The 17,980-nt window shown below is 43.8% G+C and overlaps 2 protein-coding genes across 2 annotated transcripts; one reads left to right on the forward strand and one right to left on the reverse strand.

Annotated features, from left to right (window-relative positions):
• Positions 1–203: 203 nt before the first annotated feature.
• FKBP3 (FK506 binding protein 3, 25kDa) lies at positions 204–3,743 on the forward strand (the record flags this gene model as incomplete). Its single annotated transcript, XM_010190532.1, has 4 exons — positions 204–339; positions 1,305–1,372; positions 2,897–2,994; positions 3,689–3,743. Coding segments are annotated over 4 exons (357 nt in total), but the record flags the coding sequence as incomplete, so codon positions are not given.
• Positions 3,744–5,145: 1,402 nt separating this feature from the next.
• Positions 5,146–15,182, reverse strand: PRPF39 (pre-mRNA processing factor 39). Its single transcript, XM_010190531.1, has 13 exons — positions 14,842–15,182; positions 14,444–14,569; positions 13,685–13,803; positions 12,768–12,935; positions 11,868–12,033; positions 11,111–11,218; positions 9,000–9,164; positions 8,557–8,683; positions 8,197–8,465; positions 7,462–7,646; positions 6,032–6,106; positions 5,347–5,467; positions 5,146–5,239 (listed from the first exon to the last, which is right to left on the reverse strand). Exons 1-13 carry the CDS (start codon positions 15,169–15,171, stop codon positions 5,189–5,191), a joined length of 2,010 nt encoding a protein of 669 aa, XP_010188833.1. The 5' UTR covers positions 15,172–15,182; the 3' UTR covers positions 5,146–5,188.
• Positions 15,183–17,980: the final 2,798 nt, after the last annotated feature.

Raw genomic sequence — 17,980 nt, forward strand, 5'->3', positions numbered from 1 at the left:
TGCTACATTCCCCCTAAATATTTACGTTTCTCCCAAATATTTATGTTTCCCCATTGCAGTAACACACAAACATGTTAAAATGTGCCATTCTCTAACACTGCATGTGTTCATTTGGTGCCTTGAACTAAGTGGTTGTTGGGTCTTGAATGTAGTTGGTCTGAGACTGGTTAATGGAGCAGTCATAACTGTTTTTACAAACTCAGGGCCCACCAAAGTATACAAAATCAATTTTAAAGAAGGGTGATAAAACCAACTTTCCGAAGAAAGGAGACACCGTGCATTGCTGGTACACAGGAAAGCTACAGGATGGAACAGTCTTCGATACCAATGTTCAAGCAAGTAAGGCCATGTATATTCTGTTTGATGCAGATGCACATAGAGGAAATGAGCTGAACTCAATTAGCAGCCCTGGCAAGCATTTGTTTCTGGAAGGTGTGCATGGCAGCAGTGCTGGCAAACTGCTTTTGCATCATCTCGCTGAGCTGACTGGGGGTGTCCCTGCAGGCTCCTCCTCAGCCTGATTTTCCATGAGGCAATGCAGGGCAGTATTTTGGGACTGGCTGGTGTCAAGTGACACTGCTGTATCTTGCCAGCCCTCATGTTTGGCATTCTCCAGGCCACAGTTAATGAGAAATGTGGGGGTTGAATCAGTACTGAAACTACTTTGGAGGAAAGGCAGTTCCTACTCAGGAAGCTTCCTTTATGGAAGTCAAGCACCGACAGTGGGAGTTACTGTCCCTAAATAGACACGTCTTGTTGTGCTTCTGTGATAAACCCTTAAGCACAGAGGCACTGGAATGAGAATGATTTCAAGTAGTCTGGTGTACTGTATCCACTGTGGAGAAGTAGGCTGGTATTTTTGGGATAGAGGATTTAGGAATATGAAATTCTGAAATACTAGAAAGGCTTTTCCATTAGCAATGTCCAACACTGAGAGGAACAGCAGGGCTGTCACTGGAACAGTCTGAGTCCTTGTACTTGTGTGATGTTGTACATTCTCTATGGACTTTTTTTTCTCACTAAAGTGTTTATGACTTGTACCATCAGCTTTAGTAATTCAGAAATGAGTCTTTTAGGTTCACTGGATCAGTTTCTGAAAGGGGCTCATCAACGTTAGCTCTTGGTGCAACTTGAATGTTTAATAATGTTTTTAGTGCACAGGGCTGGATTTTCCCCTCAAAATGTGACCGTGGGCTAAGAATAATATTATAAGAACAGGTGTTTCTGTAAAGCACGATGGTGATAGTAATTTTAGATAGAAGTATGGTACGTGCTGGTGTGATGAACATAAAACTTTCTTTCAGGTTCAAAGAAGAAAAAAGCAGCCAAACCTTTAAGTTTCAAAGTTGGCGTAGGAAAAGTAATCAGAGGGGTAAGTAAACTATTAATGACTCTCTCAGAATCCAAAAGTTTTCATTCTGCAAGATTTATGACCAGGCAGCGCGAATTTTGAGCTGCTGTTCTTGTTTCTTGTGGAGGCAGAAAGCCAGGCTGAAAGTGTTTACATCTGCAGGATGCAGTACTTTTTACGGATGCATCTGCAGCGTCATTCCTCTCATTGAGTGGTACACTGTGTAACAACTGCCTGTTCCTCAGGACGAGCACAGCCTTTTGCATGCTCTGCTCAACACAATGCACAGATTATCGGGTTCCCAGGCCTCCACTGATTGCTGTATGCTTTAGTCTCAGGAGATTGTTTTCTCTCAGCATCTTTTGGTATTTGCCTCAGTGGCTCTTTGCGCATGGTTCAGTTCACCCATTAACTGCCCCGGATGTTGGAACCCTGAGTTCCGGTTGCTGTCAGGCACTGATACGAGCTGCAGTTTGGTGCTGTGACTCTGCCCTGTCGAGCACCGTGCTGCAGTAGTGCAGGGGAACTGGTGTGAGGGGAGCGTCCAGGCAGACTGTCACTGTCTAGCAGAGGGATAGGGTGTTGTGCACACCCCTCTGCGTGCGTCTTGGCCACAGTGCTGTGACCTTGGGGAGTCTGGGAGGTGCCAGCTTATGTGCAGAGCAAATGGGCTGCTTGAGTGTCTCATTGCTGTCAGCCAGAGGTGAAACTGGTGGCTGGCAGCGTGAGATGATAATACAAGAAGGGTCTCATGCTCACCTGACTAAAAACCAAGCCAAAAATAACCTTCCATGTTGCTGCTGTGCAGGAAAAAGGTGGGTAACTGGACTGGACCCAGGAAGGGGAAGAAGTCCCTGGGCTTACGGTCAAGACTGCAGATGCAGCCAGTGCCTGGGTATTTCTGTAGCCTCAGTGCAGAGCTCCAGGTCTGTGGGGGTGCAGGTACCTTTCTTGAGCGTGAGCTGCAGCTGTCCCTGGTGAAATGCTGATACAGTGCTAAACTGAGCACCAGTGCTGGGCAGTGTGAGTGAGTCTTGAAGAGGGACAAGCACTGAAATAAAACCAGTCTTTAGGCATCAGCCTTAACCAAACACTAGACCATCAGTACTGCAGAATAGAGGGGAAACACGAGGCAGAGACAAACCCCCTGGAGCTGTGTGTGCGGTGGTCTGCTGCGAAATGCGTTCTGAGCCTGGGCACACACACTGGCCTGAGCAGGCCACTGCAGTGGTTCACTGGTGTCTGCACCACGTCAGAGCACAGAGCTGAGCTGCACAGTGCAGCACAGGCTGACGTGGGAGCAGGGAGCAGCAGCCAAGGGGCAGCATTCCCACAAAGGAAATGAGACCACTGCTGAGCGCCCACTGGGGTAGGTGAGTGTGGAGAGAGCCATAAGGGATTGTGTATTAACAGGAGCAAACTGGGAAAGCATGAGAAATGCACTGTTTGTTAAGCTCTATAAGACTGCTGTGTTCTTTTGCTGTTTGAGTTTGCTTTTATTTTTTTAATTATTTTTTAATGTTTGGTTATGTTTCGTTCTTTTAGTGGGATGAAGCCCTCTTAACAATGAGCAAAGGAGAGAAAGCTCAACTGGAGATTGAACCTGAGTGGGCCTATGGCAAGAAAGGGCAGCCTGATGCCAAGTATCCTTCCCCAACCAGTTACTCATTAGGTAACTTAGAAATGCTTGGTGGAACAAAGTGCTTTATGGCTGGGGGTGTAATGGGGGGTAGTCACTTGCTACTCATAGCAGGCTTAGAATGTTAAGGATTATAAATTCGGTGCACTGAACGGGAGGGTGCAATTGCCCATTAGTCTTGAAGAACTCCTGTTGGGAACACTACGGAGAACTCGCCATTTTTCTGTACCTGCTCCCGCAGCACCAATGGGGGTGGCAACTGGTGTAGGAGGGAAGTTAACCACTGCAGCCAGAGGGACAGCAGTCAGAGCTTGGCAGGAGGAACTGGCTCTCAGACACAACTGAAATACAGTTTTTACCAGTGCTGGAGGAACGGGAGTGATGGTTCTCTCAAATCCTCTGTCTCGATCATTTTAAAGGACTGTCTAGAAACGCTCCCCTCTGGTTCAGGACAGCCCGACCTCTTCCCACACTTAGGCAGCTCAAGTGACTCAGCTGCTGTCTTCAGAGGAATGGGAACAACAAGGAGCAGTTGTCTCCTTGCAGCTCCTGGTCCCTGTCAAACCCAGGGTCAGTGAAATACAAACTGACACAGGAGCAGCAGGTGGTGAATCACTGAACATGGTCTCAGTGTTCACTGGAGGTTGTGCTGTTGTTTGCTAGTTTGTTTCTTAAAGCTTCCTTAACTGTGCCACCAGGATTCCACCAAATGCAAAACTTTTCTTTGAAGTGGAACTGGTGGATATTGAATGAAGAGAAGTTTCCTGTGCTGCTAGGAATCCAGGAGTCAGGAAAGCTTCTGCCAGCTGCAGTTTTGCTCCTGTAACTCAAGGATATGGTCATAACTGTGGCCTTGTCTTGGAATCAAGTCTGGTTTCCCTGCCCCCAACTGCTGTACAGTAACATACCACTAAAGAAAACATAGTTTGTACATGCAAGTGACTGCACTTCCTTGTGTATGCGATCACCTTAAATCTGCTTTCTCTTCCTCTCAGTAAAATTGCTCAGATCTCCAGCACACTGCTCAGGAGAGGCAGGCCCAGCTGGAACGGCCAGGACTGTTTTTATTATCCCTGCCATACTGAGTGATCTCTTACTGAGAAGCATTTACTTCCATCCCTAGCTCAAGGCTGCAGCAGCTGCTTCTTTTCAGCTTTATTTTCTGGGTAGCTACTGAGTCTTACAACAGTTTTAGTGAACCTAGAGTATTAGGAGAGGAAAAAAACTCTATTTATATTCTAGGCATTCCTTAAGTTAAAAAAAATCCACTGTATTTCTCCTTTAAAGGCACTTTATAGAAGTGTCAGACAAGGTGCCCAACCCCTTATAGACGAGGCCTGTACACATCACACATTCCTGTGGTGTTCCTGCACCACAGCTGCAGGAGGGTGCCTGAGCAAAACATCTCTGGTGTTCTTACCCCCACCTCGAATGAGGCAATCCAAGAAAGCTCAGAGGACTACTGAATTCCTTGTTTTTATTACAAAAATGAGAATGATCACTTTGATCAAAATGAAAAAAGTCTGCTCACACTGTGTACATGAAAAACTCTAAATATAAAAATCCCAAACACAGTTGTGCTTTTTAAAAAAGAATGCAACATCGTTTTGCACTGCATTTTAATTTTTGACCCCACCCACAGAATAGAAAATACACCTTGCAGCTCACAAAGGCTGCCATTGCCATCTGAAGGATTTCAGTCTAATGCCACCAAGGCAGTGGAGTTTGTCATGGGGCAGGGTGAGTGCTCGGGAGGTTTTGGTTGTAGAGCAGGGAGGACAGGGTGGTCTTGCTCCACTCCCGCTCATGTCCTGCAGCAGCCATGGCCAACACCAGGCAGCAGAGCCGCTTTGGAAAAAAACAAAACAAAACAAAAAACTACAACTTTACTGATTAAATCTGTGGAATCATTATGAGTCCGAAAATAATTCTTCAGCTCTCTCCATAAATTAGTGCAGGGAATTAAAAAAAAAAAAGCATTTATGGTAAACTAGAATTGTACAGAGATACCATTTATCTGTTACCAGCACACAAGTCTTGCTTCACGCATACCCTGTGACCATCAGCTCACTTCACATGCAAAAGACCACAAAGCAAGTATTACAACAGTCCTTTCACATCCCTCATTTAGAAAAATATATCTTTTAATTCCATTTTTGTTGAAACTGCAGCACAGTGAACTCCACTCACTCTTGGGATCAAGTCGGATGGTAATACTGTCCGTAATTCCACGCGTTCTGGTAGTTGTACTAGAAAAAACCAAACAAAACCCGTGGTAACATCAGCCAGCCTGCCCACCATGCAGCACAGCTGGCAACAGCTGTGTGTGTACTGGGGTAACTGGGCACAGCCCTACCTGGTACCAGGCATTGTAGTTGTAGGCTGCCTGGTTGACCTGCATGTCCCCATCCATCATCTGTGCCGACGCCAACGCTGCGTCATCCGTCAGCATCTTCTTCTCATCTGGCTCCTCTGACCTGCGAAGTCAATGTTTGCTGGTCAGTGGGATCTGAGAAATCCTGAGCATGGCTGCGTGTGAGAAATGGTACAACGGATCGGGGTCAGTAGGGTTTTCAAACAGGGTGCCCTGTCCCAACAGAGCAACAGAATCTGGGGTAGAGCAAGACAGCAGTGTATTTCGCTTCAGAACAAGTCTGCTGCTCACACTGAGACAGCAACAGCACGTTTCTGCTTAGAGACAGTTCTTTTTACCAGTACTCTTAATTTTTCTGTGACACAATTCAAAAGTTATTTTCCAATAAATCTGTTTCCAAATATTTTAGCCAATGATATATCCCTATTTAGTTTATACTTTAAATGATTAAAAACCACAGATTTTGTTCTTGAAGGCAGTACGTTTAAAGCTAAAAAATATATGCATACATATTCAGACTAAAGAAAAAAAAATAGTCTCTGAGGTCACTCTCTGACATTTTTAAAGCATTTCCAAGTACTTTGTATCGGCATAGTACGTGCTCCAGCTGCCCCATGCTGCACCAGCTGTCTGGTTTGTTTCCACCCTCAGTGAGCAGGGTCCTTACCCATTCTCCGCTCTCCTTTTCAAAGACTCCTGCTCCTTCAGCAGTGCCTGATGCTCATCATAGGCATCCAGGAGCCTGAAGGGGACAAAAACAAAGCTTTGTTCACCATTTCCATGTAAACATTTTAAACACAAGCCACCTTTTTAAAATGCCTACTTCAAACTGCAAAAATACAAAAAACCATTCTAAACCAAACTCGGTTGTAATCAAATTTTCATCAGTGAAAAAGATGGGGAAGCCAAAAAACTTAATTTGAAGGGCGGCTCCACAATGTGTAGTGAAACATTTTCTGTTGGCTCAGAAATTCCCAACTTGCTCAACATTTCACACTTCATGCAGTTATTTTATAAAGTCCCTTCATAAGAATTTTTCTAAACCCTATTTGTGATGCAGCTGATTCTTCCAGTGATTGCACTGATGCCACCTGTTATTTAGGAATTAACATGTCTTTAAATACTGGAAATGAGGATTCAACGAAATTACTACAATTCCAAAGTAGCACCTACAGCCTTTTCCCAAACAGCAGCAGTGCACTGAATGCAGCACAAAAGGGTCGTATTATTTCTAGATCAAGCATAACCATAGATTGCCGAGTAAAGAGTAACACTTCTATTTCCTAGTTAAACTTACCACAAATAGCTAAATATTATTTCATGTGGTGCATAGTGCAATTTACAAGATATCACATAAAAATGGCTGCTTCTGTGAGCATTACTTTTGGTGAAAACCATTTCTTGTCCTCATTCTGTGCTCTAGGATTATTTGGGAACCGAATACTTCATTCTGTTTGGTCTGCCCAGGATCCCAAACCTGCAATGCTCGCTGCCAGGCAAGCTACACTGGTCTGAGGCAGCAGAAATTTAGGACAGCTACTGTTAAAAATGTAAAGCAGAAAACCTAACTCCTGGGTAGTGCTTCCAAGTTATTTAGCTGCAAAATGTAAATAAAAACAACAGCTTGTTTAGAGAATTAAGAGGGGAAAAAAGTATATCTAGCATTTAATAATTCACTTCTAGTATCTGCCCCTTGCACACAAATGTTATTAACACTGAAGAACCACATCAGTGCAGTTCTGGAGACCCCAGGCAGCAGCAGCCTGCAGGGCACGGAGCATCAGATCACACCCGTGCCACAGAACGCCTTACGTGCTCTTGACGAGCATCCTCCTTTATAAAACTACCAAGAGACAACTACAGCAAGAAGTTCTGGACAGCGTAATTTTGCTCTAGTTATTAAAAAAAACAAAGGTGGTTATTTTTTGAAAAGAGATTAAAAATAGGAATTTGGCTTAGAAAAGCAGCTACCCCTCAGCAAAGAACTTGATCACATAAAAACCAATTCAATGGATGCTCCTAACCTACCCCTTTCCTACTGCTTCCACAAGTGCTCTTGGTGACCCTAATTTGGCCGTTGCACAGACCACAACTTACTTGTTTACATCAGAACCAAAATCTTCAAGAAACTCCACTTTTCGCTGAGAAAATGTAATCCTCATCTTTATAGACAAGGTGCCATTGACAGCTTTATCAAAACAGCTCAGGATGTTTTCTTCATTTTGCTTGAGATCACCACTGTACTCCATTTCTAGCAAGTTGAGATACAGTTTCGTATTTTCCTGTGCAAAAGATGAAGTGTTACATCTGTCATGTCAGGTACTGAACATCTGCCAGATGCGTACCACAACGCTTACATCATGAATACATGCCAGAGTAGCCAATAAAAAGATTCATCTTTTCACATTGGTCATCTTTGACCTTTCACAGACAGATTGGCAGTGATCAAACACTGCAGAAACAGATACAAAATCTTGGCTAAAGGTAAGTTAACAGTATTTGGGAGTTCCAAATATTTCTGTGGGTCTATGAGTACTGTCTACACCATCAGCTTTGTTCACCTTGACATGTGAACACACCGGTAACATTTAAGATTTATTTAAGATCCTAAAAAGGAATGATGAAGCTATAATGCAGTTGTGCTTCTGATGGAAAGTCTGTGAGCTCCAAATGCGGCAAGCTCAGTTTAGAGGGACTGGTGTCTCCACGCAGCACTGAACACTCCATGCAGGGACAGATCCTCTCATCATTGCCGCCACATTTTTCTGAACCATTATCTTAAAAATACCAAGATCTTTATATTTTTTAATACAGCAAAGAGGGAACACATACTTTGTCAATTTCTATGGCTTCTGACAGCACTTTTCTTGCCTTTGGAAGATTCTTCTGTACTTTGAAGAGGTGTCGAGCTAATTTGATGGCGTAAAACGACGACTCAGTAATGGATTTGGCATTTCTAACAGCCTCTTCAAGCAGGTGTTCAGCTTCTTCCATGTTCCCGTGTCTGCGTTCTAAGCTTACTCGTCGCAGGCGAATCATTGCCAGCCCTAGAATACACTCCTCAAATGTCTTCAAGATTCTTCTTGCTTCATCGATGTTGCCTAAAACATCAGTGAAGATGCTTTAAAATGAGACATCCGACAGCCTTCTAAACCCAGAATCCCCCCTGTCCAGAATGAAGGCTGCTCTTACCCTGCTGCTCCTCAAAGGCAGCCCACAGCATGTGAACCATCGGTTTCTTGGGAAGGTGAATTGTGCAAGCCCTGCTGTAGACATGCCTCACTCCTTCAATACTATGATTCTCCATGTATTTGGCATACTATAGTCGAAAACAGAGCAGAGATGGAAAAATTTAGAGCTTGTATTTGTCTTTAAAAACATGACAGAGTGATAAAATTCTTTGTTTAAACCCATTCAGCACCTTTATTGAACCACTAGACTAGTTTCTGTAAGGAAGGACGTAGAGAGGCAACGAAGTTGGCATATGCAGCAGTCAAATCTGGTTGCAAGCAGACCATCTCCTAATGCAACAGATATAGTTATAGATGAACAACGTTCCACAAGAGTACAAAAGGTTAGTCACTAGATCAATGTTTGCCATCGGCAGGAGATGGGTGGTAAACTGCTTCCCTTACCTTAATCCAGAAGTCCTCATAGAGGGCACATGAAATAACACATCTCTCAAAGAGGACCACAACTCGCTCATGAGTGCCATTTTCTATCTCAAACTCTAAGTACTCTTTCCAGTTTTTCAGCTGAATTTTCTCCAGAGGTTTTACGTGAAAGTAAGGTCTCTTTATCTGCAAGAGTCACAGCATGGCAAGTTACAATTAATAAGCACACCACCAAGTATGACAGCACCAAAACCAACCAGCCCCAACCCATTCAGATAACTCTGTTTCCATGACCAGGACTGCAGCACGATTTGTCCCTATCACTCCCATGAGCCTGCTGGGGTTACCAAACGCTGATAAGAGACTGTGCAGACAGTGACAGTCACAGTCTGGGCTGGTCACTGCTTTCCTAGGAAGCTTTTTCAGTGCAAGTGCTCACAGGAGCTGCAACAGAACCCAGTGCAGTCACCCTCTTGCAAACCTGCACTCACAAAGTAACAGTGATGTTATGGACAACAACGGGTACTGCCCCCCCACACACAGCTGCAGTACTTACTGGTGTGCTAGCACATTTCCTACAGATTAAATTCAACGTGTGGTTAGGAATCATGACGAGGAAAGAGCACTGAATCGAATGTCATATTAAATATTCACATTAAGTGGATTATTCCAAGGACTGCAAGACTGCGTGTTTACTGGTGACTACAGGAGGAGCTGGCTGGGACAGAGTTCAGCACAGAAAACAGAAATGTTGCTTTGAGCTAAACGTGGCAAAGCCCCTCCAGAGATCTCTTGCTTTTTCTCTCCTTCATCTTTAATTGTACCTGATGATTTCTCTCCTGTACTGCAATTCCATCTCAGATACAAATACATAAAAACAGGTAGAGAACTTCTGATAATTAAGGAGTAACAGTCAATTCTTCAAGACCACCTGAAATATAAACCCAATCGCCCACATCGTGCTCCTCACTGAACTCTACTATGGAACCCAGTCCTCTTTGTATACATACAATTATCCAACATATTTTTCCTGTTAAAACAACAAAACAGACCTACACAGTCTCTATCACTTACATGGCATCTGTTGCCTATCTCTCTCACTTCTCTCTGTTATAAAGACACGTTTAACTCTGTATTTCACATTCCTCAGATCTAGCCCGTTGGTATACACAGAGCAGATAAACTCTTGGTAGAAAAGCACCGATTCTGGCCAGGAGTAGGAGAGGACACCCTGCTCCTCACATTTTCTGCAACACGTCCACTGTTTCAGCATTCTCTCAAGTTTCAGTAATTTGTGGCCTAAGGTTTCCTGAGCCAAGAACACCTATGCTCACACTACAACTTCCCACCATACATCACGTATTTGTGCCTCACCCACTCTAGGGACGTGCTGCATGTACTCTCATTCCCTCTCCGACAGCTTAACCAGCACAACGGAACCCTGTGACACACAAGACGGGTAACAGCACTTTGGGCTGTTGCTGAGACACAGTGCGACCCACCCAAGGCAGACCCTGGCCCAGCCCAGGCCTGGCTGTGTGCTGAGCTTTCCAGTGCCCGTGGCTGGAAGGTACCTGGCCCAGCCCGACAGCGCCACAAGCAACACAACGGTGCTGACATCGTGTACCCCACCTAGGAGCCTCTGTGTTATCCAGCTGGGACAGATGTTCTATGTACTTTCTAAAAAGAAAGTAAACTTAAAACAAGAACTGTGTTATGCAATATTGTAATTGCCAGGAAGAAAAAAATAAAAAAATTTTAAAAGATAATTTTTAAAGTCAGGTTGTTTTTTCAAAAGTAACCAAACTCATCCCCTTGTTATTTTGCAGCAGCCCAGACGCACATGGCAGCACTAACTTACAGATCACTTCATGCATGCATGTTCAAAGACTGCTTAGTAAACAATGTACCATCTTACCCCTCTCCCAATAATGCTTAAAAACTTTGAAATTGTCAGATGACAGTTGACCTCAAGTTGCCCTCAAAAGGGCAGAGAAGTGAAATTTGACCTTGTGCAAAGCCCCACAACAGTTTAAACTGTAAGGCCTAATTGTTACTCAAAATTCCTAGGTCCCAGATGTACATTCAACGCTTTTGTGCATGCTACCGTACATAAAAAAAACCAAACTTACTGCTTCTTCAAACGTCCACCTCTTACTGACTTCGTGTTCATTGTGGTTAAACATCTCTTGATGAATCTCTATGATCCTGTGCCTCATGTTTTCTATCTCTGTGATTAGCTAGAACATAATTTTTAAAAATGTAACACAGGCAGACAGCATATCAGCTTTGTAAACGCATTTAATGATGACAGCAACACACATAAGTTACCACAGAGACATTAAATGCTGCCCTGAAGAGATAGGGGAAGGGCTGGAATGCTGCCTGATAATGCCCTGGCCCATAGTGCAACCCAGCTGAACCGGTTTTCCCCCTCAAGTTTTGCTCTTATGCTAAAAATGATCGAGAAGAAAGCTGGATTTGGATCCCAGGCAGACTGGGTTTCAGCACATTTTCAGTCAGCAATTCCATTGGATAGCTCCAAATTTTCACACACCTTTGAAGGCTGTGAACCTGCCCAGACCATTGCTCATGAAGAGCTTTCTTAGACCTCAGTTCCTCATCTGTTATTTGGAATAATTAATATTCATTCCTAAAGTTCTGTACATCACTGCTTTAATTTTTTAACTCCATTTCATTAATACCTATGAGACCACTGGAAAGGTACATCCTGCAGACAAATGCAGTTACCACATCAGCCAAAAACCAACAACATGCAAGAGAACTATGGGGACACCTCAGCTACAGAGACACTAAACTGCCTGCAAACTCCTCTTTCAGCCCCAGAGCAAGGCAAGAAACACCAAGGAATGTCCTCCATGCGGGTACCTTGGCTGGGTCGGTTATGTCTTCAGCACCGGTGGGCAGGTCATCAACCGGCTGCACTTCCTCCCCACTGAGGCCATTCACAGACGCCAATTCCCTGCGCAGCTGAACAAACTGCTCGGTGGTCAGGAAGTCTCGAGGCAAATTGTTCTGTATGTGCTCCTTAAACCTAAGAACAGGCACAAACAAGTCAACGCAAATTTGGTGTTTTATATTGCAATACTGTGCACGACCAGAGCACAGTAACAGACCCTAGTGGGGTTCTGCATTACTTTATCGATCCAGAACGATGCCAAGAATGCAACTTCTGACAACATCCAGACAAAAAAAACCTAACTCTGCCATCTACCAGACTGCAAACAGAAATGCAAGGGTGAGGAACTTCAGTGGCGAGACAGACTACTTGCCACGTAAAACTGATGACAAACAGCAAGATCAAAGGAAGATACCTTAATACCAAAACCAAAAGATCAGTAGAAACTATGGGGAAGACTGGTGCACAATTTAACCTCTGAACCTTTCCATACTAATGCAGAATTCTACTATCTAAAACTTAACCAAGTACTTCTCTTCAGTCAGTGTTTCACCACACATGAACAACTGCATGAGGAACTAAAGTTCAACTGCTCATTCTGATTTTTCAAAGACATCCTCTCTTCTTCCTCACAATTCCAATGCCTTCTTTCCTCAAAGCAGAATCTGCAAATTTATCCAAAATGAAATTCCTAAAACATGTATCAGTACTTTAAAACAGTCAAATTGTGCAAGCACATAAATACGTACATAAAACTCAGTGACTATTTCAAGCTCTTGTTCCGAGTGAACAGTTCCACATTTACAGAAGCAGCTTAGCATATGCTTGAGAAACTCATTGCACTAACTAAAGCTTTCTTTTCTCTTTACCTCTGGAAATGATGACTGTAGAGCTGTGTTGGAATCCCAAGGATGCGATCGTAAATGGATGTAACCTCCCTTAGGTTCCCCTGTTCATCTTCCCAGTTTATATACATTTCCCATAGTCTGTCAGATCGGAAATCTGTCCCAGCAGCTAGGACTGCATGTTCATAGGCTCTGAAAAAGGAAATAATTTTACAGTTGTTTCTGGATCTGGTGACAGAACAAAGAAGAAAAGTTCCAGCTCTAATTTATTTAAAGATCAAGTGTCCTCATTTACTCACAACCACGCTTATATTAATTATCTAAATTCTTCACAGTATTTTCTAGGTATCTATAACAAGATCTCTAGAATTTCAGAAAGTTCACACTCACTTTTCCTCCAGTGCTATCACAGCAGAGCAAAGGCAACAGTAAAAGCCACTTGCAGGAACACAAGACATAAAGAAAATACAAAACCTTTACCACTTACGTCTTGTAAAGATTCTAAAACCACGCCTTTAGCAGTTCAATACACTCAAGCTACACATCAACCATGCAGCTAAAAGCTGCTTCAGTTTATGTTCAATTAAGGTTTTGGGTCAAACTTTAGGCCAACCTCTCACTGTAACCAGGACTACTGGCAACAGATGAGGTTCTTGCCAAGCCCTGAAAACCTCCAAGACATTAAACCACAAAATCTCTATGGGAAACCTGTTCCAGCGCTGCACTAAGTCTGTCCTAACATCTGGTCCGAAGCTCTCAAGTCACAGCCCTTGACCACATTGTACAGTCTACCCATTCTTATGGAATTTGGCTCCATCATATCTTAAAAATCCTTACAGTAATTGCAGGCTGTTATTAGCTCACCCCTTAGCTTAAACATATTAATCACACCGCTATGTATGTATGGGCTTCTCGTATCGCTCAGTCTGCTTTCAACTCACCCTCGAATAGTGCTGTTCGTTTCAGGATCAGCAGGGTCCAAGGTCTCCTTTAAGAAGTTTATATAATGTATCCAAAGATCAACACTAAGAGGAATAGCCTGAAGCCCTCTGCGATAAACCTATGAAGAGAACAAGAACTGTACTTCAAATACTCAATGGCGTCCTAATAGAGAGGCAACACTGTGTTATCCGGTGAACCTTAGAAATACTAATTACTGGAATTTTGTTTAAATAATCTACCATTACCATTTGGGTGGAGGTTGGATAGAACATGGCAATGTTCTGATCTCCACGTGCAGAGTCTTGATCTTCAAAGCGCAGCGGTCCCTGCATTCTGACCAGGTTGTGTGGGCAGGCTTTGGGGTACAGACCATAGGGCACAGACCCATTAGAGCATCATTGACAGCGTCTGACCAAAAATGCAATAAGATGTAGCAATTGTGACCAGCAAACCAACTATATTGTTTTGAAAATGAGTAATAAATGTAAGTGACAGAAAAGCCCTGCCCTACTTGTTAAGCTGCAGTGTAATACAGAGGCTTGCACTGCAAAGCTTGACAAACTGTAGAGGTTTAACGCACCTGCCAACAAAGAGAAAAAACATTAGCTACAAATGCCACAGACGTGACAAGTGCAAACAAAATCCCTACAAACCTGGCCATACCTGGCAGGTACTGGCAGCCAAATGACTTGCGGGAGGTTAGTCATTATTTGGCCAACAGGACCAACAGCAAGAGCTGCGCCCAGCTACCTACATACCTCATCAGACTGCTTAATGTTGTCGTGGCGCTTTTCGAGGTCTGCATACTTTTTCCAATATCCATAGCAATATGGATAATGCGTGAAAAACCTGTCAAATGCTTTCCTGGCAGCTGGTAGGTGGTTCTGCAAGAAATACACAAAAAAAGCAATGAATTTTTTCCTTAAAAGCACCTTCAAGTTGTTTTAAAAATAACTATTGTTTTAACATTGTCTTAAAAATTATTGGTTTTATCTTGTGATCTCTGCTGATGATGCTGGCAAGGGCAACTGTCTTAAGGCAGTATCTATGGAAGCCTGAGGTACAGCTCTAGATCTGTCACTGGCATATCCAAGACTTGTTTTGGGTTTCTCTGTTGATTTCTGGAAGGCTATGGAAAACCGAGGCATGTACTAACCTCCTGCTCTACGTACTGTAGTAGATATACCCATCCAGTGAAATCCTGGGGATTGTCCTCTACCACTTTCCAGAACTTGTCAAAATCTGGAGGGAAGCCTGCGTCAATATCTGTTGTCTGTAAACTTTCAATATCTGGAATTTCACTCTCCTCTGTGTTGTCTTCATTCAGGTCAGGGGAGCTGTCGGGTGACTGTTCCATCTCAGTTACACTCATAATTTCCGTACTGAAGTCCATCTGCTGTTCCTCTGTTGTGGTTTCGGCACCATTGTCTGTGCTGTCATTGCTCACAATCGGCTTCTCCTCCTCGGCATTATCCGCGTTCTCCATGGCTGAGGTTACTGCTGGTTTGTAGTACCAGATCCTGGGGAAATAAAGAGATTCATAGAGTGAAGATTCAGGGAGAACCTGGGCGTGAGTTACCAGCCAAGAGTCTCCCATGTGCTTCAGGCATCCATGCATTTCATCTCAGATCATCAATTAGATCTGCTTCACTCGTGAGCTTAATTCACAATTAAAAAATGCTAATAGCAGTCATATGTTTTAACATCTGCACATACAAACCACATCACTGTGGTTTTTCTAAAAACCTATTGCAAGGAGCTATCGAGGTATAAAAGTGAACCAATACATCCTTCCTTTATGCATCTAGCGGAAGTTTATTCCAAATGGAGAATTGTTAAAACGTGTTCACTTCTCCTACTTAGTACACAACTTCTTTGCAAAATAAATATAGGTTAAAATCTACCCTCAATGCCTAGCTGCAGTGGCTTAAGCAGTAACTTTGCAAAGAAAAGAATTACTACCAGCACTAGACTCAACCCATAGTAATTATGGTCTGTATAAACTAACCAGCATCAGAGGGCCACAGAAATGTTTAGGCTGGCTCCCACACACAGTTCAGGCTCCTCCTGGCCTTTGGGACAGACTCCAGCCTCCTCCCACTCATCCTCTGATCTCCCTGCCAAGCGCTGCTGCCCAGCCCTGCCCTGCTCCGCCAACCCAACGCAGCAGCGTGCAGCTCTGCCCAATGGTGCTCGGCCTCGGCCACCTCAGCGTCGCTGCCTGCAGCTGGGGCCTGCGGCCACCGAGCCTTCCCCACACGCCAGAGCCCAACCACTAACAGATGTAGTTAATACAGTACCCACATAAGTACAACAGCCCTCAGCTGTGAATATATTTTGGGTGAAGAACACTACGACGGCATCATCCTCAAATGCACTGTGGCAACTCCCGATTCCCTGCGGTTCTCCTTAGAGGAGATAACAGCAAGTTAAGTTTTGCATTTAAAAAATAAAATTCCCACTCCATTCTAACTCCAGAATTCTTTGACTGCTTGCTGCCACTTCAATAAATACATCAATAAGCCATCAATTCTACAGTGGGGGAAAAAAGTACCTATACCCTGTCTTCAGCAGCTTCAACATGTGAGGAAACAGTTCAGCGCTTCCACGAGGCCACCAAGCTGAGTAACTCTGGCGTAGTGCTAAACGGTCCACACGGCCTACACTGCAAGTTTTCTAGTAACTGTTTTTTAAAAGTAACTGTTTCTATTCTCCATTGTATATGTCATCTGGCAATTACATAAATGCAATTGCTTTCCTTTAAACTAAACAGCTCATAATTTCACAACTTTACACAGTAACTGTTCATAAAAACAAACAGCTCATGCCATTTCAAAGCCTCATAACTATTATGTGACTACACAGAGCACTACACCGCTTTTTTTCCACAGGAGAAGAGGATACTTGTGTAAGACGAGCAGGTCATTTCGCTAAGGACCAGTTCTCCCCCACTACTGGGACCATTCTAGAAAGCCTGCATCAAAAGCTGGCTGCTTTAGCAACTCTTGGAGATACATCTTCAAAATTGACTTTAAGAATACACATAGTTTATAAGTTATGAAATTAAATATCAAAGCTGTATCACTATGTCTTTACCAGTGAAACACACAGAAGAGAACTGCATCATTAAAACAGCTGCCACCATTCAGAGCTTACCTAGTAAAGTTTATAAAATCAAGGCATCAGAGTGGGCTATGCAAACAGCAGCCCCAACACTTGAAAAAAAGTTTAAAGGATGTTTACAGCTATAAAATCGAGAAAGCTAATGCAATTGTTCTAAAACATGCAATAATTTATGACCTAAACTTATTCTGATACTGGACAAATACTTTCTTCCTCTAGCTGATTCAAAAGATGCATTCCAGCATAAAAAACCCAATTCCCCCAAATCTAGCTGTCTTCAGATAAGGAAAAGGGAGAAAAAGAGAGAGGGAGAAGCGGTTCTGCATCACCTCTGCACACAGCGCTTCAAACTGAAGCTGAAAGCCTGTCTGACAGTTCACTTTCAGCTGAAGGCAACCCAGGACAGCCCAGGGAACCAGGGCACATCCCAGGCTCCAACAGGAACCCAAGGTTATAGTCAGCTCCTAAAACCAGCCAACACAATCGACCCTGCCTGGCATTGAATGAACGCCCCTTGATCCATGGAGCAAGGAAGGCAGCAGACACGGAGCTGAGGCACATCTAACTGCTAACGGAGTAACTTAATTCCAGGAGCTTTTATGTCACTCAGACTAAATAACTGTATCAGATAACGACACAGACCAGCTTTAAGTAGTTTATGTCAACATATGTTAAGTAGCCTGTTTGAATTAAATGGTTAAAGCATACAAAACCGGCGTTCATAAATACGAAAGGAACATAAACATGAACTAACTAATAGAGAGCACGTAGGACAACCACAGGCGCGCACCCCCAAGACGGTCAGGCCTCCTCCCGCCCGGCAGGGCCCCAGCAACGGTACGCGGCGGCTCCAAACTTTCCCGGTCCGGGCTGCGGAGCCCTGTGCGGCTGCTGTCCAAAACCTGACGCTTTGGTGGCCAAAATATAGCAATAATGTAACAGATCGCAAAGCACTCAAAGGCCTTGAGTTGGCCTATTATTTGTTAGGAAATTTAGCACATTACAGTATATAAAATACAAATAAAATTAACTCCAGGGAGGGCAACCGGCGGGCAGGCTGGCTTCACCATATGGCCGATACCCACCGGCCAGTGGAACGGCTGCATGGTAACCGTTGCGATGGGCAGCGAGACGACTGTGGCGTAGAGCCCCAGCACAGCGTGTCCTTCCCC

This window comes from Mesitornis unicolor, unplaced genomic scaffold (genome assembly GCF_000695765.1).
Source record: "Mesitornis unicolor isolate BGI_N332 unplaced genomic scaffold, ASM69576v1 scaffold22978, whole genome shotgun sequence".
NCBI classification, from domain to species: Eukaryota; Metazoa; Chordata; class Aves; order Mesitornithiformes; family Mesitornithidae; genus Mesitornis; species Mesitornis unicolor.